Source organism: Hemibagrus wyckioides, linkage group LG10 (genome assembly GCF_019097595.1).
Source record: "Hemibagrus wyckioides isolate EC202008001 linkage group LG10, SWU_Hwy_1.0, whole genome shotgun sequence".
Classification (NCBI taxonomy): domain Eukaryota; kingdom Metazoa; phylum Chordata; class Actinopteri; order Siluriformes; family Bagridae; genus Hemibagrus; species Hemibagrus wyckioides.
In genome coordinates, this window is record NC_080719.1 from 5792501 (window position 1) to 5815905 (window position 23405).

A 23405-nucleotide genomic window follows, 5' to 3' on the forward strand; every position below is an offset into this window, starting at 1 on the left:
GTTACTTTTTTTAATTACCAGACAGCTTGTTTAGTTAGTTAGTTACTTTTGTTTGTTTAATTACCAGACAGCTTGCTTGCTTATCTATCTATCTATCTATCTATCTATCTATCTATCTATCTATCTATCTATCTATCTATCTATCTATCTATCTGAGAGAACTGACAACTGCTATAACGTAAGCAGAACAGGAGCTAAATTGCTTAAAAGACGTTCCACAACATTAAGCAAAAAATAAAAAGTGATTGATTAAAAAGTATTATTGGTCTTTAATACAAAAACGAACAATTTGCTGTGGTATAATATTTAAAATAATACTATAATAATATAATAATATAATAATAATAGAAAATCAATCAGCTTCAGGGTGGAAAAAGTGACTCACTCCATCTTATCGCTGATTATTTTCCGATAACAACATGACTGATTTTGCTTTATTTATTTATTTATTTGTTTGTTTGTTTGTTTGTTTGTTTGTTTGTTATACTTATGCTTTTATTGAGTATCTTATCTGTTTAGCTGTTAATGGAAATGTTGCAAAGGTTTCACAGTTCAGTAGCAATAACTAAAGATGATGATGATTCAGTGATGAATAAAATCTTGACTCTTGCTCACTTTGTCACGTATGTAATGATACACAGAATACAGCTTCCAGTGACACGAAAACCCGGCCTCTTAGACTGTAAAGATAAATCAACAAACTATAAGAGCGAAGTTATAAACTGAATCAATAGGAAGAATAAGAATTTAAAAGGTTGTGCTATGATGGACAGTAAGTTCCATGTTACATGTAGTAGCAGTAGAAAATGATCTGCATTGTGTTCATGTTCGGTTCTGTCGGAAGTTAAAGCCGAGACTGATATACTGAATTTTTTTTTTTTTTTTGTCGAGTGAGAACCCATGTGACCTCCGCTGTATCCCTTCCAACTGAACACTGAGCTAATGATTAAATGAGACACATCGATTACATGACTGCGAGCCTTTGTACCTACGTAGCGTTGTGTTCTATGGTTTCAAACCACTTCCGGCAACAAGGCTTTGGGAATTCTGACTGAGGATGCAGAGAGTGATGGTTTTCAGGAAATATTTCTGTCAGTCATTTTATATTGCAATGTTTTTCCCCTTAATTTGATTTGACTGCTGCGTTGTCTGAGCTCTCAGAGGATTCAGCGTCCTGCAATCAGCATTTGCATGTGTACGGGTTTTTTACAGAGCGAAGGATCTGCATAACAAAGAGGGCGTGTCTGCTTTGGGTATCACTTATATTGTTTTTCTCCCACAAGAACAGGACCTTCTTCCTCCTCTTATTAATTTTCATGGCGATGCACCGTCAGACCGCCAGTGAGGACTTGCAAGGTCCAGCCTGAGAATGTTTAATCGAGATGACAGACATGGCTCTGGAGATGTCAGCTGGGCTCTGAAATTAGAACAAATTTTTTTTCCAAAAATTTCAAGCATTTTTCAAATTGCTTGGAATTACATAGGCTAGAGGATTAGGAAATGCCAGATGTGATTATGTAATCCAACTACACACGTAGCTAGCTATAATAACACTTCCACTAAGATATGGTTTGCTCAGTAGGAGCAGCTAAAAGTAAGAGGATTTGCCATTCCAGATTTCACTTGAGCAACTGACATTTAAGAAGGATGATTTTATTTATTTATTTTTTTTTTTTTTAGACCCACCATCTTACCCACAGGTACCAAGAAATGGTGGAAAAGCGGGGAAAAAAAATGTAAAAAAAAAAAAAAAAAAAAAAACAGAGGAAAATTTGACTCTGGTTTATATCCAAAATACTTCTTTTTAAAATTTTAAGCTAAATTGTATTTAATATATTTATTCATGCATTTAGTTGTCATTTGATTCATTACTTTTGGTCAAAATATGAATTTCCATAGAATGCACAAGTTTTATCATATTTTTACTCCCATCTCAGTTATCTCAGCAATCAGTGTTTATACATTATAATGGAATTAGTTCAATTTTTTATTTATTTATTTTTTTGGACGATGCTCTACAGTCCTTTATGGGACCAGATTTTAGTGCCATTCTGAGAAATTTATTTTTTCTTGGAGAGTTCACTGCCTGAATCTCAATTCATTTTTTCACTGATCATTTTTTTTTTTTAATTAAATAATCCCAAAAAATGTATAGCTCTCCATTAATGCCACAGTGGAACCTCGGCATACAAATGACCTCCATTATGCATTTTTACCTTAGGAATTGAAATTTTGCAAGAAATTTGCATCGACATATGAAGCACTTTTAGCATACGAACAAACCGAAACAAATGCCGGCTAAGTTGTGTGTGCATCTGGGAGACGTTCAAAACGTCAGTGGAAATCCAAGTGAAGCCAACCGAAACGAGTTTATGAATCTTTTTTTCAATCAGCGAAAGCTGTTTCTAAAGAGTCAATCCACGATACCAATATTGTCTTCCACCTGCGTTTAAAAGCTAGGTGATTTTTCGCACGTTTTTTTTTTTTTTTTGAGAGATGGAACAGATTATCTGCATTTACATTATTTCTTATGGAACAATTTGTTTCGCAATACAAATTTTCACATTAGGAGCTCGCCTCCAGAACGAATTTAATTTGTATGCCAGTGTTCTGCTGTATTATGAAATTCATAAATTATTACCCAAGCCTGTTTCTGATTGGGGGAATGTTACAGGATACAGATTTTATATAGGATATACTAACCTAATCCAGCCTTATTTAGTCTATAGGCAATGTTAAATTATACTGGATTCCTGACGCCAACTTGTACCGCGTCCTTTCGCTTTGGAAGAATTATGTGCTGTAAGAAGAGGTAGTTAAATGGTCTTTAAGCATTGTTCTGTTTCTCACAACATTATCAACAGTCCTGGTCTGTTGTGGTGTAGGAGAAAGGTCAGGACAAAGAGTCTGTGCATGACTCCTGGTACAGCGCCAGCAGTTCAATCACATGAAATACTGTATGTGTTTAGCTCAGGTCTGGTGACAGCCATGACATGTAAATTACAGGCTAAAGAAAGACTTATCACATGTCATTAGAGCGGAAGGCAAGAGCTGAAACATGAGCTGCACTTCAGAAGAAAAATGTCCTTCCCTTTGTGCCTTTGTCTGGTCAAGGTCATATGAAAGAGGCTGGTTTTTTAAACCTTGTTTCAACATGCTCCAAACTTTAACAGATATTGTTTTGGTCTATCTGGGGGGGGTGTGTTGGCCTGGAATCTGAAATCTGCCCTGACTGAGCTTTCACCTCTCACAAAAGAGGACAGAGGTAAGAGGCGGGACCATTGTTCTTCCTGGCAGCATCAAATAGCCTCGCAGCATGCGACTGGGTGTCACTTTTATCCTCTTTCCCACCCTCTTTTCCACTGAATGTGTTAGTTTTTCAACTCCTCTAATATTACAGTATCTGGCTCATGCTAGTGTTTTTTCGCTCCGACTTTATTGATTCATCTCGGCTGTCACGCGAGTCAAAGGGATTCGAGTTGCACTTGTTTGTTCCATTTGTTAATGTTTAGCAGGGAGGCTCTTTTTATATTTGCATTGCAGCATTGTTGAAAAGAAAGCCTCGATCTGGGCCACAGACTGTGTGTCAGTCAAAACTAATAAAAGATAGCAAGGCAGACTCTGTTGCCACGTTATAGGTTTTTTTGCCTTTCTCTCCAGAGCAGCAGGGAAAGCCAGTTGGCAGAAATAAACCAGAAGTCCGTTTTTATTTCTCCATATGAAACAAATCATGTTTTAGAGTTCTCCAGCATGTCCGGCCCTGGCCAGAATGAGCACTCTGAAGTACTAAATGAACAGAATGAGAGGGTTTTTAGGGGCAATACTCGGGCTCTGAGCCGACGTAGTTTCCCCTGCTTCACTGAACTGGCCTGAACTCTCTATGCCAGGGCCCTGGGGAGGCTGGAGGCATTCCCGACTTCACTCAGAGCAGCCATTGAAGCTCTTTGCAAAAGTGGCAGCTCCACAGGCGTGTAGATGCGGAGCAGGGCCAGGACCATGGATGCAAGATGACACCCAGGCTGTTGATTATTTTCAAAATGGCTCTGTGATCTCTGTAGCATTTTACACCTCACAGTAGGAGATCTGGTCAAACATCTGAGATGTGATGGTGGCAGACCATATTTCAGACCCCTGAGTCAGAGGGATCTTGGGACCAAAACTGTAAAACTCACCCCATGCTTTAAGCTGCAGGCATAAGCTAAGAGCTGCTACCAAACACTGGGCTGTTTATTTTTTTTAGCTTCATTTTTTTTCCTCATGAAAGCAGCATGGAATTCAGTTCAGGTAAGGTTTCAGATGAGAATGAAATTGCTGGGGTTATACATGATACAAACTGCACGAATAGCTTTGTTGATGGGTCACAAAAGACTTTGGAGATCAGCTAGCCCTGAGGGAGAAGGGGGTAGCGGCTTTTGCACAGGGTTTGGCTTTCGCACTTGTTTCACACTTAGCTCTCTTGCAGGTGTCCTGTCTAAAGAACATTATTATTCACATGTTAAGTGAAAGAGAAAGGCTAGCTGGCGGGAGGCTCAGCTGCTCCGCTGTTGCCGTCTGTTACCCAGACATGTCTATCACCCCTGGCTGCACCTCGCCTCTCCTTGGCCTTGTCTTCGTCCTATTCCGCCAGACAGCTGGGATTCCCATTGCTGAATTTTGTCTCTGCTGTCACTCTTGAATTTGGTCCTCCGACTATCTTCTCTGGGATGGTGAGCCCTCTCTGTTGAGTGTGCTCTTCATATTCACGGATTCTTGATCCGATTTGATGAAGCTGAAATCTAAATTATTATGGAAGGGTCACAAATGATCTCCTGATGCACAAGATATTTTTATTTGGAGAAATGTGGTACAGAGTGTTGTGGCACGTCTTGTGAAATCAGTATCCCTTGGAAATTTGCTCTCTTTGTCCTGCCTGTCAGTGACCAAGAGATCCCTTTTCATCATTCGGCATAGGAGCAGTCCAAACACAGAGCAGATGCAGCATAAGGCACTATTTAGAGCGACAAAGACCCTTGCTTGGGTAACAGCTCAAATTCACCCTCATACAGATGTGGACAAGGCAATCATGTTGACAGTGATGCATAGCCATTGCCATCTGGACAGAGTACAGGGTGTGTGTGTGTGTGTGTGTGTGTGTGTGTGGAATGGAGTGGAGTATAGGGCTTGTGTGATGCACGGATGTGGTTTTAGTAAAGGACATGGCCTCTTATGCAAGTTCTCCCTCTCATCAGTTGTGCATTCCAGGCTTTGTATACTCCAGCTTCCCAGTGGCTTCACACTTCATCTGCGTTTGCCTCTCTGACTTGTGGTGTGGAGTGATTCCATTTGACCTCCTTTATCTTTTCCCCAGCATCTTCCATTTCTGTTCTCAATTAGGTTGATTGTTGTGTTGAGAACAGCCTCGCATATGGCAGTTGAACAAGGAATGAACTGCTCACAAGGGTCTATTAGGCAGCTCGATATGTTCTTTGGTTTTCTTTTTCTGGGGACTCTTTCCCATCTGAAATGTAGGCGAAGAGGTGGTTTGCTTGAGGACAAAGACCAAAAATGAACCAATTCCCACCTACCTCAAAGCACTTATTACACTCTGCGCTGCACCACGCTCCCTCTGGTCCTTCAGGACTGCTCCACCATATCTCAAGGTACAAGGAAGGTACACACCCAGACTCCTTCGAGAAGCACCTGGGTGGTGAATGAGCTTCCTCTGAACAGCTGACACTGGCAAAGGACCTACCTCTCCATGAAAACCTCCCAACCAAGGTTTTAGACTGATATTTTTAGTCTGTGACCTAGTGAACGATTCATTGATAGAAACATCAGACCACTCTTGTAAGTCACTCTGGACAAGGCTGCTCAGCTGCTGTCTGTGGCTGTGTGTTGTCTAATGACCTGGATGTCTGTGTAAGCAGCCGAACAATGAAGCAAGTTGCATGGGATAGTGCGATAAAACAGCATTCCTCTTCATGTTCAGAATGAGGCACTCAGGGACACTAGCATATACACACATGTTTTCAGGACCACCAGTGTTTGCAGAAATAGAGAATCTGATAGGGCATGTATATGTTTATTCACATAAATATTAGGCGTCAGTGGCTACAGTGCAACACAGTTCACTTGTAAATATTTAGATTTTTTTTGTCCGTAACTAATTCTTAATATCATCTATAGCTTCTCTGATGAACTCATTGTTATCTGCATAAGAAAGAAGGATGTTGGTCTTCCTGTGTTGAGACATTTCTGAACATTGCCACCATTTTTCTTTGGTTTTTGGGTGTTTGGTCCATTTGGGTTGGGTGGATCTGTGGTGTAGTAGGTGATAATTAATTGCTGGAGTAAACTTAAACCAACATTATTATGACACGATCACACAGTTGATCTGCCGATCTTATTTCTTTCTTTTAGCAATCAACTAAGCCTGTTTTCCAGTACACTGATGTTCATCTTGCCAGCAGAATGGAAATCAACTTATGGGACATTTTCAATCAATTTAAACAAATGAATGATTTTCTGGCTTGCGAGTCTGATATAAAATAAGTCAGAACTCTGAGATGTGTGTTGGATAGCCTTACACAGATATTTAGTGGTTGAAGATGACACTTTCACATTTTCACAAACACTTGGGGGATCTCAGAGAGCAGAAATGGGTTTGATATCAACATTTACTTTGAAGTAATGTTATGTGAAAAAAATGAAAGTATTTTCCCTTGTCGGCTAGATATAAACAGACATACTTATAGAAAAAAAATAGAAATTCTTGAAGTCCTGAGCATCTACTTTTCCGGTGAGGCATTAATCACCACTGTGGAGTGTGGCATGACAAACAAATTCAACATGAGCCACACAAAACAGACGCAAATCCCATTTATTGGCTTCTGGTAAATTAAACACACAAATTGAATAAATTACCTGTGATGCTTCATTGTTGGCATTTAAAACCATATTGACAGGTTTTTAATAGATAGAATAGCTGATTCACCATTTCTTATTCTATTTTTTTTTTTAATTCTTACAATTCCAGGGACACAGCAGTTGAGCAATGAAATCTGTGTAGCATGTTACCCCCCTCTTCCATTAATTCATTGCTTTGGAACGTGGATGATGCGCACCTTAGCAGAGCGAACACTCAACTCTGTGTTGTTTTTCATTGATTCTTGCATGTCAATTGCAACGCTGACCTTAACATGATTGCCTTACAAATTCGCACATGTTCTTTCCACAAATGTTCATTTTATTTCCACGGTTTCCATGGTAACAGCCCCTACTCGAGCCGTTCCTGTCGTGCAGAAACGCCGGTGTTTGTGGCCTCCCTGCTGCTCTTCTTCCTATGGGCCCTTCGAGCTCTTCTCCGCATCCCCTCACGCACGGCAAACATTCATATTATGCGACTCGTCTGCCAGCTGAGGTGCCTGCTTTTGTCTTGACGGCCCGATTGAATGATATTTCAATTTCGTTTGTTTGCCTCCGTTGCTGCTACAATACTGAGGATTGAGTGTTCTTCGCCTGAGTGGAATTATGTGCTCAGATCGCCGCCTCGGTGGCCTTGGTGCAGCTCGCTGCGGATCAGTGGGGCGGACAGGATGTTTGAACAGGATGCTGCAGGTTTTAATGTAAACTCAGCGATGAGCTAAATCTTTTAATAAACACACAGGGCTCGTAGGCTGAGGCCGAGGAACATCTGGTCTCGCTGTGCAGGCTTTATGTTTACGCTAGCCAGGAGCTCAACATCTGTGCTGTGCAATTAGAGCTCCTTTTCTTGCATATATTGGAACAAAGAATGCAGAAATGATAATAAAATTCCACATTAGCCTTGGCTGTGGTACATGAGCAGGGTCAGGAAAAAAAAGTTGCACCATTTTGAGGTGTCTGTTGGGGGGAGAAACTGTAAGGCCTTAGAAATGTATCAATATGATGATTTTTAGAATAAAAATAAGAATATTATTAACATAGTTTTTTGTCCTTTTTTAGGCACTATTGCTGTGCTAGAACTTTGTTAGCAGAACCAAATATTGTATAGAGCCAACTAAATAGAGAACTGTTGTGAAAACTTGGGTTTTGATGCATTCATGCCACATTATTGCTCACTACTACCTTAAGGTTCTCCAGGGGAGATTTTACTTTTCAGAAAAGTTAAAATATTTAACAGATACCTGATATAGTTTTCTAAAAGGTTGTGAACATTTTCCCAAAAGTAGTCCCTTTGCTGTTCAAGTTTTCTGAATAATCTTTAAGGATTCCATCACAACTAAAAAACCATGTAGGTTGCTTGCTAGAAACTTGTTCTGACTTATTTATTTATTTAATTTATGTTTTACCATCTCTATATCTTTCCCCATTGTGTTTTGGTTTTATGTCAATGCCCTTTTGTCAAACAGAGACTTTTGTGATTTAGCCAGCCAGGGTTAAGGACCTTGATCAAGGGCCCAACAGTGGCAGCTTGCAGATGCTGGGGCTTAAACCCCACCTTCTGATCAGCAACCCAGCAGTTTAACAGTTTGAGCCAACACTTTCCTAAAACTAGCTACGACCCTTGAAGAAAACGAGAGAACTCGAAGCAAACCTGCACAGACCATGGACAGAACATGTGCTCAGGATTGAATCTAGGGACACTGGAGATCTACACAACCCCAGCTTTCCTTAAATATACACTACCAGTCAAAAGTTTGGACACACCTTTTAATTCAGTGTTTTTTGTTTAGGGATTTATTTTCTACATTCTAGAACAATACTGGAGATTTCAAAACTATGAAATAACACACATGGACTTCAGTAATCCATATGTAATGACAACAAAAAACAGTCAGTTGTTATTTTAAGACACGAAGGTCAGGTGTTCTGGAATAGTTCTTGCAAGAGCAGTATTGTCAAGTGTATTTGCAAAACCCATCAAGCACCATGATGAAACTGGCTCACATGAAGACCATCCCAGTAAAGCAAGACCAAAACTGACCTCTGCTGCAGAGGAGAAGTTCATTTAGAGTGACCAGCCTCAGAAATCACCAATTAACAGCACCTCAGATTAGAGCCGTTATGAAGGCTTTACAGAGCATCAGTAGCAGACATATCTCAATATCAACTGTTCAGAGGACATTATTGTGTATTTCGGCCGCCTTCAGCATTGTTTTACAATGTAGAAAGAAATACTATATATTCACTTTTTGTTTATATATACAACACATTATGTATTGTGCTTCTTTCTCAATACATGTGTCAATACATCAGCCAAAGAATGACTGTCTGTCCAAATCAGACTGATCTATTCCTTCCGTCTGGGAAGAAATAAGTCCCTAGTGGCTCTTTTTTTTGACAGGTGAAATGGTCCATTTGTCAACATGACAATTATTTTAGCAATAACTGTATCTTTACACTTCTAATTAAACCTCAGATCAGAACACATTTTATATTGCTGGCTGTGGCTCTTCCTGAACTGGGGGGCTTTGGGTAGTCCTAGTGTTCTCATGTGCAATCGGATGGAAGGAAAGAGGGAAGATGAAAGGAACCATACTCAAAATGGAACCCATCCTCATCTGGGCTACATCAGAGAGGTTGATTATAATAGAATTCTCCTTCTATAACTCTATTCTATTACTAAATGGTCTCATGTTCTTCTTTCGGCTTTTCCCTTCAGGGGTCTCCACAGCGAATCGTCTCTCTCCACCTATCCCTATCTTCTGCATCCTCAACACTTGCACCTGCTAGCTTCATATCCTCATTTATTACATCCATATACCTCCTCTTTGGCTTTCCTCTTTGCCTCCTGCCTGGCAGCTCCATGTCCAACATTCTCCTACCAATATACTCATTCTCCCTCCTCTGAACATGTCCAAACCATCTTAATCTGACCTCCCTAACTTCGTCCCCCAAATGTCCAACATGAGCCGTCCCTCTGATGTACTCGTTCCTAATCCTGTCCAACCTTGTCAATCCCAAAGAGAACCTCAACATCTTCAGCTCTGCTGAAAAACTGCCACTGCCGGGCTCCTGAGCAAGGCCCTTAACCCTCACTTGTATAGAAATGAGATAAGGGTGTTTGCCAAATGCCAGAAATACAAAACACCATTTTCTTTTGTAATAGGGCAGTCTAACAGTTCCCTCGTCTTCCTGCCAGTTGCAGATCAGTTGTCGCAGAAGTGTGACAGGTTTATTCTCCTCACAGCATCTGTCACTTCTGACAAGAATCTTCCAACATGTGTAAAATCTTGCTTTTGTAAAAATGCCCTAGAGGTGCTAAACAAATGGGTGGAGAGAGCGAGAGAGAGAGAGCAGGTTGACGTTCTCTCTGAAGAGACCTCCGCGTGGGAATATTGTGTCGTGCCATGTTATCATTTCACTTTGCCGCTTCAGGAAAGTAACACAGAATATAACCCATGGGTACATGCTGCCGTTTATCCTCTGGGAAATGTATTGCCACAGTTCAAGAGAGAGAAATGAAGAACACAGCTGTCTACAGGTTTCATTTCAAGCAAAGAAACAATTTGATTGTGTAATAGCGATTTGGAAGGGAACGGAAAGGTATTTTAGCAGTGCATGTCTGTTACATTCAAGTTCGTCATTCTTGGAAAGTGTGGTTTCTGCTTATCAGTTTAAAGAATTCATTCAGTCACCTTTAATTCCTGTGTTGTCCTGGTCAGGGAACACTGGGTATAGGGTGGGATTGGATGGCAGCCTATCACAGAACACCATGCAGACAGGGAAACATCTCAGATTAGGTGTACTTCACCTAAAGAAAGAAGACGACTCTGTCACTTATACTTTATAGCACAGTGAAATGCTTTTCTTTGCATATCCCAGCTTAGGAAGTTGGGGTCAGAGCACTGGGTCAGCCATGATACAGTGCCCCTGAAGCAGAGAGGGTTAAGGGCCTTGATCAAGGGTCCAACAGTGGCAGCTTGGAGATGCTGGGGCTTGAACCCCACCTTCCAGTCAACAACCCAAAGCCTTAATTATTTGAGCCAACACCTGTCCCCTTAACTAGCTACCACTGTATTTTAAAGAAGAAAACCAGAGAACTCTAAGCAAACCTACACAGACCCTGGACAGAACATGTGCAGGGACACTGGAGATCTTAATCGGGGACCCTGAAGATCTTAATGGGAGCAGTGTTTTTAACATTTACTGTTATTCATATTGTCTCAACAAGGACTTCTTTTAACGTAAATAAGGTTTGCTGTGAACAGTGTAAGAAAGTTTGTGCTAGAATCGAGTTTCTTGGGAAAAGCAATACTACAAAATTCCTTAAGGATTCTTTGACCAATACTTGAGAGTTCTTTGCTTGGATCTCCTGAAAAGAAGGGAAATCCTTTGTTGTACAGATCCACATGGAACCTTAAAGGGTTTCTCCATAGGGACTACCCTAAGATCTCTAAAGGTGCATTGATATGGATGCTTTTTAACTGTTTACCTCCAGTGCTTTTACAAGGACAGTAATCAATCAGTTATTGGATTATTTAGTGGTCATGTAAACTGGATTCTGGAGTCTGATTAAAGCTGTTGTTAAGATTGGAAGTCCAGTAGGGGATTCGGCCCACTTATTGGGTTATCTGATGAAAATATGGTAAAAGAGGTGTCTTCTGGTCCGCACTTCCAAGGTGGTAACTAACAACACGGTTTTTGTTTGTTTTTCTTAAATTGGAGACGACTAAAAATATTAAGAATACTACAATTTGATTTTTTTTTTCATCTGTATGTGAAAGCTCATCCATATTCCAGTCAGCTATCTTGAGCAGGAGATGGTGCAGGTAAAGTACAAGAGTGGCCTTTGTGTTTATTTGCATATGTCCCTAGTCTTTAGGAAGGTATATCATTAGTTTGGCTCATTAAACGGATAGCGAAGGCATTGTTCTTGGTATCTGAACCATCATGAAAGATGGCTCAGTGTTATCTCCACTCTTCAGATCTCTAGCTGTCACTGGGCAGCATACACCATCAGCACCATCTAACAAAAGGGCATTTTAACCAGTCACTAAATCACTCTATTTAACAAGGAGAGCAGAATGCAGGTTATGTAAATGCATTTCATTATGCCTGCTTTAATGTTAGAGGGTCTTGTTTGGCAGAACAAGGGCTGACCGTTTTGGTGGTTTTAGGACTTGTAAAGAGCGGATGACAGTCACACAGCGAGTAGCCCTGATTACCTGGGACCTTACTGTAACCTGTCTGGGATTGTAGGGAATGAGCAGTTTTCTCCACAATAATATACGAAAATTCACAGTGGCCTATTACCATGCTATTTCCAGCTTCTAATAGAACAAACCCTGCATCCTGCCATAAAATATGCAACAGTGCATGTAAGACTCATGAAATATGCAGCAGGTAGGGAAGGTGACGGTCAGGTCTCAGGCTGACTTTACTATGAACTGGGTCACATCCTGGTTGGCTGTCTTTCTTTCACTTGCATTCATATTAATAGAACAATAAGACATGAAGCTTGGAGATCTTTGTAATTTGGACTGGAGCCATATTAAGATTGCGTGAACCTGGTCATGAATATTGCATGAAGGTAAGCAGGGGGCAACTTAATCTGCTCATTTTAGGGAGTGAGAAAGAAAGGAGGCGGATTTATTTACCCTTGGGAGCTTGGAGGCCCCTGTTCCTGATCTTATGAGCTTTAACGTCCAGAGCTCCAGCTCTCCATTGCGATTTTGCTCTTCTGTGTTTTCGCCGCAGCAACAGATTTATCTGCTCATAGCTGAGTTTAATGGCTTCAGTAAATCGGGCTCGGTGGAGTCACACTCGTGGGGCTTTGTGCCTGAAAAGCCCACCTTGGAATGGAAGGGGATGTTTGGCCACCCGCCTGTAAATATTCTAGAGGTTTTTTAATAGCCGTCTGCTTCCTCAAACGACCAGTTAAGGAGTATACAGAGAGTCCAGGGAGAGGCTGATCATAGCCAATGGGCTCCGGCTCAGTGGGACAGCTGAGACCTAATATCCTAATATTTTTCTCTAATGGTACATGTCCTCTTGCGAATTTAGTTGCCGTATGCCACCATCTCTGCATGTACCTGGTGGGTTGTACCTTCTATGGCATTTTTAGAGGGCCTGGTTAAGGTCGTTCACAAAGTAAACAATCTTTTGGTACTATGTATTTTAATTCAATGGTATTTCAGTGCTTACGATGATGCAATTAAACTGTAGGCATGAAACTACCAAGCGTGTGCTATAGTAAGCATTAACCAGCAACCTAAAATGTTTCATATGGTTTAAAATTTCAACAAAGCAATCTGTCTTATCATGCTTAGGACGTCCTTGTTGGAATATATCTATTATTTTGCATTTGGTGAATCAGAAGTGTGGTACGCAATAATACTGGACGCAATAATACTGCCACATGCTAAGCCGCATCCTTTGTGCACTGCATCGATGCAGCAGGGTCGTAGTTACAGGATGCTTTGCAAGTTTCATGGGGTCCCCAAAAGTCAGGCCACTTGAGTTTGAGAAATCTCAAACTGCAGGAACTGCGATGAATCACTGATGGGCAAAAGTGGATAGGTGCTGTTTTTAGAGTCAAGGTTTATATCAAGTAACCTGGAATCCTAAGTGGCTGCATTGCTCATGCTTTTCAGTTCCAGTGTTCCCCTCAGATCCTGCAGAGCTCACACAAGTGGACATGTACCGTCATTGGACTGTCAGTAAAGTGTTTGGCATCTGGATTTTAAGAAACATTCATCTAGGCTTGACTCAAAGCAGCTGCCTACTCTCCTTCCAGTCCTTGTTATGCTACTGTGCATGTGGCGTCTATTTCACTGAGAGGTCTCCTTCAATAATGCGTATTGGACGAGGCAGAATTGCCTCTCTCAGCGGAGTCCTGATGGTAAACAACGATGTGAGCTGCCTCTAATGCAGTCTGCTGCACTGAAATCACTCAAGTGCCCAGCCAATAATCTCTGATCGTTTGGTCGATGCACACACACTGAACTTCTTCCGAGTTGGGAGCGGGGAAGGTGTGTGTATGAACCCTGATCCAGGTTGGGGTCAACTGACCAAGCGTGATGTCTTGTGCGGTTGTGAGCATTACTTTATATAAAATGCAGTCGATCTTCCATGGGCTTGCGTTTGTGTGTGAGGTCCATCTCCGGATATAGGCTTCATTCCCATGTTGCGTCCAAACCGCTGTTAGGAATCATTGCATAAATGTTTCTCTTGGACCGTCCAGTAGGAAACACTCGGACAGCGGAGGAAAAAAAATAACAGCAGGCTCAGTGTTCCTCCTGATGCCGAAAGTCGAGAATGACGTTTGCGTACTATAATGAAGTGCAACAAGCCATGTCTGGAAGTTTTTCCTTTTCCTTCCAACAAACCAAGTCCTCCATATTGGGAAGTAGGAGTTGTATATGAAGGATGCTCTTTGCCCCATGTTTATCAAGGGATTAGATTTTCTGTAAATTTCCATAGCTTGGCTATGCCAGAGGAGCTAGAGTGGAATTAAAGTCATAAAAAATCTTTGTTCAAATCTCATCCATATTGGGAAGTAGGAGTTGTATATGAAGGATGCTCTTTGCCCCTTGTTTATTAAGGGATTAGATTTTCTGTAAATTTCCATAGCTTGGCTATGCCAGAGGAGCTTGAGTGGAATTAAAGTCATAAAGAATCTCTGTTCAAATCTCTGGAAAGTCAGAAAACCAGGTGATATGATCGTTCTCTCTCGGTGTGCTTAGAAAACCATGAAAGGCCACAGAATGTGAGAAATCTGCTCATATCTGCACCCATCATATGCATAATAAGTAGTGATCTTGTCAATGAATTTGCGAACGGTGATTAAGTAGAGGCAATCGTATTAGCCGCGGCGCTCGGCACTCCTCCCGTCACTGGAATAATGGAGAATGATGAAGTCGGCTTTCAAGCACCGCCCTGACGAATCTGAGCTAATGATCTCCGCAGCACAGTACAAGAGGAAAAAAAAAAAAAAGAGAGTCATAGTTCTATGCAAAACCACTTTTCCTGCACTATATCTCACTATAGCCCGACTGCAGACTTGGCTTCATTCCCAGCTGGAGCGAGATCACCTTTCAGACTTTATTTTAAAGGCTTTCTTTGAAATTCCATAGGTGAGCTCCATTTACTGGCCCAGTGTGAGACACTTCCTGTGTAACTTCATGCATTTCATGACTACTTTCTGGACTTACATGAAAATCCTTTGCCTTCATGGTCATGTGCAGCTTTTCTATAAATCAGAAGATAAGCTGATGAGGTTTTTATTACAGATTTGTGTCATCGTCCGCGCAAGGGGTGGCATGTAATAATAAATATGAGGTTTATTCAATTAACATTAATTACTAAAGTATAGCTTAGTGATGCATTATTAAGTCTTACATTTCCAATCATTGAAAGGTCTCTATATGGAAGGCACAGAGAGACAAACTAAACAAAAACCCTAGAATTATTAGTATGGAAATTGTGCACAACAAACAATATTTTGAGCAGATTTCTATAGTCGGGACAACAAAGAGGACCTACTTTTTTTAAATTCTATTTTTCTATTCTACATTTTATGACATGGACAGTTATAAAGCATTTCACAAGACTGTGTATGGTTGTTTGTGACAAAATTTAGTATAAAATTGACTAAAACATTGAAAACTGGATTAACTTAATTAACTATTTATTTTATTATTGTTATTTTACCAGTTTAATCAGCTAAATTAATATACTTTGTTCACATCTGGATAGCAACACCTGCTGTTTTTCTTTCTCCAAATATATTTTAAATGTATTATTATTTAAATTAAAACCATTAAGTTAAATTAATAATCTAATTCATTCATTCATTAATTATTTTCTATAAAATAAAATGTATTTTTTTTTATTTAATTACTTATTTTCCATAAAATTAAATAAATTTATTATCAATTAATTAATGTATTTATTTTATTTTATTTTATTTTAGGTTATTTTATTTTATTTGTGCTTTGTTTTTTCCATGCTGATCGATATTCAATGTGAACAATTTAATCAAGTGCAGTTTCTGGACTTTTTCAGCGATTAGTTGACATTTATTTCTGAATATTGTTTGGAATGTTTTCCAGCCTCTCAAGACTTTCTCATGAGAATAACTTTTGGTCAGGTTTAGTTTCTGTCTTTGTGTGTAACGGTTTATCCAGGCTTTTTTTCGAGCACTGGAATTGACTACACACACACCGGGAAGCTGTTTCTTTTATTTTGTGGTGTGTATAGAGAGGTGTTTGTGTGTTTGTGCATCGTCAGCAGTAGAAGCTGGGTGTTTCAGTGGGAGACGAGGCAAAGCGGCGGTTTATCGGCACATCGACTCCGTTTCTACGAGCTGTCCTCAGCTCCTGTGCTAAAGCCAGGAAAAACAATTAAATGCCCCTGCTGTAGTCACATTGTAATAAAATCCATAGAATTGCCCTGCATTCCATCCATACACTTCCATCTCTAATTGAAGGTGCCGTGTTGGCCGATGGGAATTAAATTGGTTTCTATGCACGTTCGCAAAATAATTACTCAGACGTGAAAGAGCCAGAAGCATGAACAGTCTCGGTTTCATTAATTAATATTGTGAGTCAGGTCTTATAGAGGTGTATCAGTACATGACATCTCGGTTGTTGTTGTTGTTCAGCAGTGTTTCATTTCTCTCTAATCTCTAACGTTCTGTGTTCTCTGTGTAGGTACACCTCGTTTCTCTGGGCAGCCCGAGACGGCATCTGTGCATCTCGGGGACACCCAGGTGCTCAGCTGCGAGGTCAACGCCGACTTGGTGAGCTTTATTCGCTGGGAGCGTGATAAGGAGCCGGTGCTACTGGACCAGAGAGTGTACATGCTACCCAGCGGTGCTCTGGTCATCAGCAATGCCACGGAGGTGGACGCAGGGCTGTACCGCTGCGTGCTGGAAAATGCAGGACCTACCAAGACCAGCGACGAGGCTGAGCTCCAGATCCTGCCTGGTAAGGATTAGAAGCCGAGCGCAATGTTAGAGAATGTTTAACGTTTGTCCAGCTCCCCTAGTACAGGCCTTACATAAGGACATCTTAAAATCACTAATATAGTCTGTTGTTTTTGAGCTCAGAATTTATAAAAATAGCCCACAAACTTTAAACAAAAATGTACACATCATAAAGGGCCCCTGTGAGTCTGCTGTCTTTAATAGTGAATTTCTTCACATTCTGCATGACTCTCACTGTGATGGAACGCACCGGTGCCACCTCACAGCTCCAGTATGGAAAAACAAGCTATTCTGTCTTGACACACTCTCCACATGCATCCATGTTTCCACCAAGCTCTCCTGTTTTCTCCCATCTGTGTCTGTGTCTCTCTGTGTGTGTGTGTGTGTGTGTTTGAGAGAGAGAGAGAATGTGTGTTTGTGAGTGCATTGTGTGTGTGTGTGTGTTTGAAAATGTGTGTGTGTGTATTTGTGTGTGTGTTGACCTGCAGTCCTTCCAGGTTATATTCCCACTTTATTGTTCCTGGGAAAGACATCAGCTCCATAAAGCAAAAGATGAAGCAAAAGATGGAGGAATGAATGAATGAAACTAAGTAAGGAATGAATGAAGGAACGAATGAATAAAGGAAGAAATGAATGAACAAAGGCGTGAAGGACTGAATAAAGGAGTGATTGAAGGAACAAATAAATGAATAAAGCAACGAATGAAGGAGTGAAAGGAATGAATGAAACTAGAAAGGAATTAAGGAAGGGAGTGAATGAGGGAACGGATAAATGAAGGAGCAGATGCAGGAACGAATGAAGGAGGGGATATGAATGAAGGAGTGAATGAAGGAATGAATGAATAAAGGAAGAAACGAATGAAGGAATGATTGAAGGATTGAGTGAAGGAATTAATGAATGAAGGAACGAATGAATAAAGGAAGTAACAAATGAAGGAATGATTGAAGGAGTGAGAAAACAAATAAAGGAATGAGTGAATAAAGGAAGGAATGAATGAAAGCATGAAGGAAGGAGTGAAGGAAGGAACGAATGAAGGAGTGAAGGGAGGAATGAATGAATGAATAAAGGAAAGAGTGAAGGCGAGAAGAAAGGAACAAGTGAATGGAGGAGTGCATGAACAAACAAACAAAAACGAATGAATAAAGAGACAGACGAGTGTTGTTGAACTTTTTTGATCAGTCAGACCAATATGATGTGTGAATTATGCTGAAGCACGGACTCTGCACCTGAAAGCCAATCTCTCCTGAACATTCTTCATCAAAGTAAAGTAGAAAACAAAACAGGTTTGACTTTTCCAGAGAAAAACATACAAGCTCTTAATGAAAAGAAGGGGTAAAGCGAGAGATTAGGGTTTGGTCTCCTGCAGGCACTGAGCTCTCTACAGGGTTATCAAAGAGAGCAGCGTAATTCATCCTCCACCAAAAGAAGAGCTGAATTCCTCGGTGGCAGATCTTCAGCATGCAGCGTTATTTACGGAGGCATTTCAGCTCCAAGAGCTGAGTAAGATATTAGAGGACATAAATCAGGCTAAAAAAATGCTGTCACCCAGAGCCGTTATCTCAGAATATATGTCGCAAGAGCTAGGATGCATATTGCAGCGTGATGCAGCCGCGCTCCAAGCAGTGGAAACTGCGATAACCGAATGCTTTCCTCTCCGCAAAGTTAAACAAACTCTTGGCAGTCCGGTTCAAAAAACACAGACAAAGACTAATGTCCCTGTTGATGACCTCAAACATGAAGGTTTCCGAAGGTCAGGAGGTCAAGCAGGGCTTTTCTTTTAGACGTCAGGAGCCTTTGGTCACTCAGGACTCCACTTCATCCATCAAAACCAGAGCGTCTGATCTGTACTCGTGTTTGACGCTCGTGAATCGAAGACGGTGTCGGAAAAATAAAACGATGAGGGCATCGAAGATCTTAATGTAGAAGAAGAAGTTTATTGCAGCGTTGACAAAATACACGAAGTACTTTTGGTTCATCGGAGTCAAAAAGAACGCAGGACAAATCTTGCTCAGACATTTTATATCGTCTGTGTTTTTATACTTTGTGTACTGTCTTTTATACTCTGTAATTCAAATGAGTTTCACTTTAAATGTAAAGCGAGTGTAAGAACTGAGTGACAACGGATATTATCGTCTAGCCGGATGTCTTTAAATGATAATCACGGTCACGTACACCTCGGCTTGGTGTTATGTCGTTATCATCCAAATGGTCAGGCAATACTAAATGGTCACATATGGTCCTTGATGTCCTGCTGCCACTCCCATACTAATAATTAATTGGATTAAATGTTTGGTATGGCTGCTTTAAGCCAATGTAAAACTACTATACAGATAAACTGAACTGAATTAAACATATTTCTATATCATATCCAAGCCTCTTTGGGAATGAGCTACTGTGGAGTGGTCTTGCAACAGCTTTGGCTGATGATGTCACACAACACGTCTAGGCCCAAATCTGGGAAATATCGGTGATAATTAACAAAAGAAATAAACGAAAACACAGTCTCTGCCAAATATTGAGGAGTTTGATTGATTTTTGCCTTCATTTCTGTCATGGCAGAAAGGCTGAATCCTGGACAGACTGATATTATGAACACAATCCCACTGAATCAATATCAGGCACATCAATATATGCCTACTATTGTAATGTCATTTATTTATTTCTCTGAGAGGATGTTTTCTACCTGAAGAAAGCAAAGCAGCTTTTACATGTAGATTCAAAACATTTTCTTCATTAGCTGCAACTTTAACTGCTGTCAGCTTTTAATAACTAAACAGCTATGAAATTGATGTAACGCTATGTTGTGAAGAAATACAGCCTCACTGTCTGTGCTTCATGAACCCTGATTAGAGAATCATTGGCGTAGCGGACGTTAACTAATTGCTTCACAATAAGATGAAATAAAATAAAATCTTTTATACACCTTACAAAGGTGATGTGAAATTATAAAAGAATATTATAGACACTTAAAAAGACTTAACATAAAGGATAGCCATCTGTTATAAATAAATAAAATTATAATAATAATTAAAAAATAATAATAATTTACATCTCATAAAAAATATACAATTTTAACATTTTTTTAAATAAACTTTTTCAAATAATACAAATATTAAACAATATTCAAAATTTATTTTATTTTATTTAGAATAACAATATACATGTATTTAGAAAAAATAAACATCATAAAAAAATTTTAAAAAATCCCCAGATGGCATCCAGATGTAAAAGTTTCTAATGATAAAAATCGTTAGAGATTTAATTTTCTTGTATGACGCTGATGTTATTAGTGAACACCGTGGGGAAAAAAATAATTTTTAATACACTATGTTTGAGCTTTGTAATGTGGATCTGGGGGAAAAAGCTTCTCAGAAACAGCAAGACGAATCTGTGCTGCATTGAACTGACATTTTCGGTGTTTGATATTTTTCTTTTTTCTTTTTTTTTTAATGCTTCCTGTAGTGTAGAAGCGACACTGGGACATGCAAAAATAATAGTAAAAAAAAAAAAGAATTTTAAAATTTCTTGTGGAAATGACAAACTGTGTGGGGTTTTTTGGTCTCTTAAAAAAAAAAAAAAAATGAGAAGGCTTGTGAGGGAATAAATGCCAGACATTATGTATACATTTATAAGACATTACAATACTTACTTATTAATTCATAACTTACATCATGGACATACCAATTAAATGTAGCTATAAATGAAGTATGTTGTTTAATGAATAGAAAAATGTGGGATCTGGTATTAGAGAAATAAAACGCTTTGTTGTTTTCCTGTAACTTTATTTATTTATTTACTTACTTACCTGTTTATTTCCCTACTTACTTACTTGCTTATTTACTTAGTTACTTACTTACCTATTTACTTACTTACTTATTTACATACCTATTTACTTACATATTTACTTAATTGCCTACCAATTTACTTACTGACTGACATACCTACCTATTTACTTACTTACGTATTTACCTACTTCCTTCCTTCCTTCCTTAATTACTTGCTTACCTACCTATTTACTTAATTACCTATTTATCTACTTACTTAATTACCTACTTATTTACTTAACTATTTACTTACTTACGTAGTAACTTAGTTACTTATTTATTTGCTTGCATACTTACCTCTTTCTTTCTCTCTCTCTCTCTTTCTCTCTTTCTCTCTCTCTCTTCTCTCTCTCTCAGTAAACATAGTAAAACAGTCATAAAGAACACAGAGGTCAGTCTGTACGTCCAGTTTGTTGTTTTCTCTCATGGACACTTTTAGGAAATGTACTGAATATATGCCGAAGATTCCAAAATCTAAACCTTGATGTTTTACCTGAACTTCAACTCATCCTGCTCTGATTTTCTGTCTGCTGCAGAAACATGGGAGGTGCGGAAGCTGGAGTTCCTCATGCAGCCAGGCTCGGTGTCCAGGGTGGTGGGGCAGAACGTACTGCTCCCCTGTGTGGTGAGCGGATTCCCTGCGGCCTCGGTTCGCTGGATGCGGGATGATAGAGTCATCGATGACGGGTAGGTCCGAGAACGTGTTTACCTGTGTCCAGAAAGATGACGTGCAGAAGATCTTTCACGTCTTCTAGTTAAGTGACAGCCTCTAACGACAAAGCATCGATTTCTCATCGTCTGACATGTTTTACACAAGCAATGAGCTCACCTTCAGTAGCACATGTTTGAGGTGTGTGTGTGTGTGTGGCTGGTGTTGACTTGGCACGATGCTGCAGTCTGTCCCAGCTGCTAGAGTAAATAATTAGAGGGATGGCGCCTGCTCTGAGAGGTGTTAGTGCCATTCAGAATGTGAGCGTGTCTCTCACACACACACACACACACACACACACACACACACACACACACACACTTTTTTTTCCACTATTTCGATTTTTTCAAATAAAAGCTACATACTACATATTATTTTTAATGAGGATATTTGACACTGTACTATTTTGTGAACACACACACTCTGTCTCTCTGTCTTTGTATCTCTCTCTCTCTCTCTCTTTCTCTCATATTTTGTGAAGTTGTTAACACAGGACACACAGACACACACACACTGTAACCCCCCCCCCCCCCCCCCTCAGTCTCTCTCTCTGTTTGCCTGTCTGTCTCTCTTTCTCTTTTGTGAAGTTGTTAACACCGGGCTCTCTCTCTCTCTCTCTCTCTCTCTCTCTCTGTCTCTCCATCTTTCTCTCACAATCTCCTCCTCTCCCTCTCTCTCTCTCTCTCTCTCTCTCTCTGTCTCTCCATCTTTCTCTCACAATCTCCTCCTCTCCCTCTCTCTCTCTTTCCATCTCTCTCTGTCTCTCTCTCGCTCAGTCTCTCTCTCTCTCTCTCTCTCTCTCTCTTTCTCTTATGTGAAGTTGTTAACACAGAACTGTCACATGGTCTTTAGGAAGTATAAAAAAAAAACAGAACAAAAAGAGAATTGAAGCCTTAAGTGGCATTTAAAAACATCTGAAATCTGATCCCCAGAATTCTCAGAGGTCTTAAATATTTTCAGGGTCTGTTTCATACTGTAATAGAAATATGGGCTTGCGTTTGCACTGATCTATCTGTGTAATAACAGTGCGCTTTATGGAAGCGTGTAATTCTCAGCCATTGACTCTGACAGAGGCTGAAAACGCTGCTGGAGTTAAGTGCTATCACACAGCACGGGTGTCCTGTTGCATATCATGACAGTTTGGATTATTTTGGATGACAAAAAAATAAATACGGTTATGATTCGAGTGAACAACCAGTATTATGGATAATGGATATAGTGTATCAGAGCATTTTTTGCACAATTTTCTACACTTATCATTTTGAAAAATATTGATTTTTTTTGTATAAGCCAAATTGTGTATCATAATTATCAGGCAAACAGGATAGAACCATAATTACCTAAACAAAATGTTGTAGTAACTACACTGATCAGGCAGAACATTATGACCACTGACAGGTGAAGTGAATAACACTGATGATCTCCTCATCATGGCACCTGTTAGTGGGTGGGATATATCAGGCAGCAAGTGAACATTTTGTCCTCAAAGTTGATGTATTAGAAGCAGGAAAAATGGACAAGTGTAAGGATTTGAGCGAGTTTGACAAGGGCCAAATTGTGATGACTAGACCACTGGATCAGAGCATCTCCAGAACTGCAGGTCTTGTGGGGTGTTCCCGGTCTGCAGTGGTCAGTATCTATCAAAAGTGGTCCAAGGAAGGAACAGTGGTGAACCGGTGACAGGGTCATGGGCAGCCAAGGCTCATTGATGCACGTGGGGAGCGAAGGCTGGCCCGTGTGATCCGATCCAACAGACGAGCTACTGTTGCTCAAATTGCTGAAGAAGTTTATGCTGGTTCTGATAGGAAGGTGTCAGAATACACAGTGCAGGACGGGTCAGGGTTGTTTTTTGTAGCAAAAGGAGGACCAACACAATATTAGGTGGTGTATTAATATTAGCAGGTGGTCATAATGTTATGCCTGATCCTGTATGTACAAGAACATTACTACGTAAAATGAATATTGTCAAAATATCCAGACT

General features: G+C 40.0%; 1 protein-coding gene across 10 annotated transcripts in view; it reads left to right on the forward strand.

Moving 5' to 3' along the window:
- Positions 1 to 23405, forward strand: part of neo1a (neogenin 1a) — a 147206-nt gene that overhangs the window by 65947 nt on the left and 57854 nt on the right. For all 10 annotated transcript variants that reach the window (XM_058400701.1, XM_058400702.1, XM_058400700.1 and 7 more), the window contains exons 3-4: positions 16617 to 16892; positions 21252 to 21402. In XM_058400701.1, coding sequence (XP_058256684.1) covers positions 16617 to 16892; positions 21252 to 21402 — 427 coding nt within the window. The remainder of the gene's footprint in view (positions 1 to 16616; positions 16893 to 21251; positions 21403 to 23405) is intronic.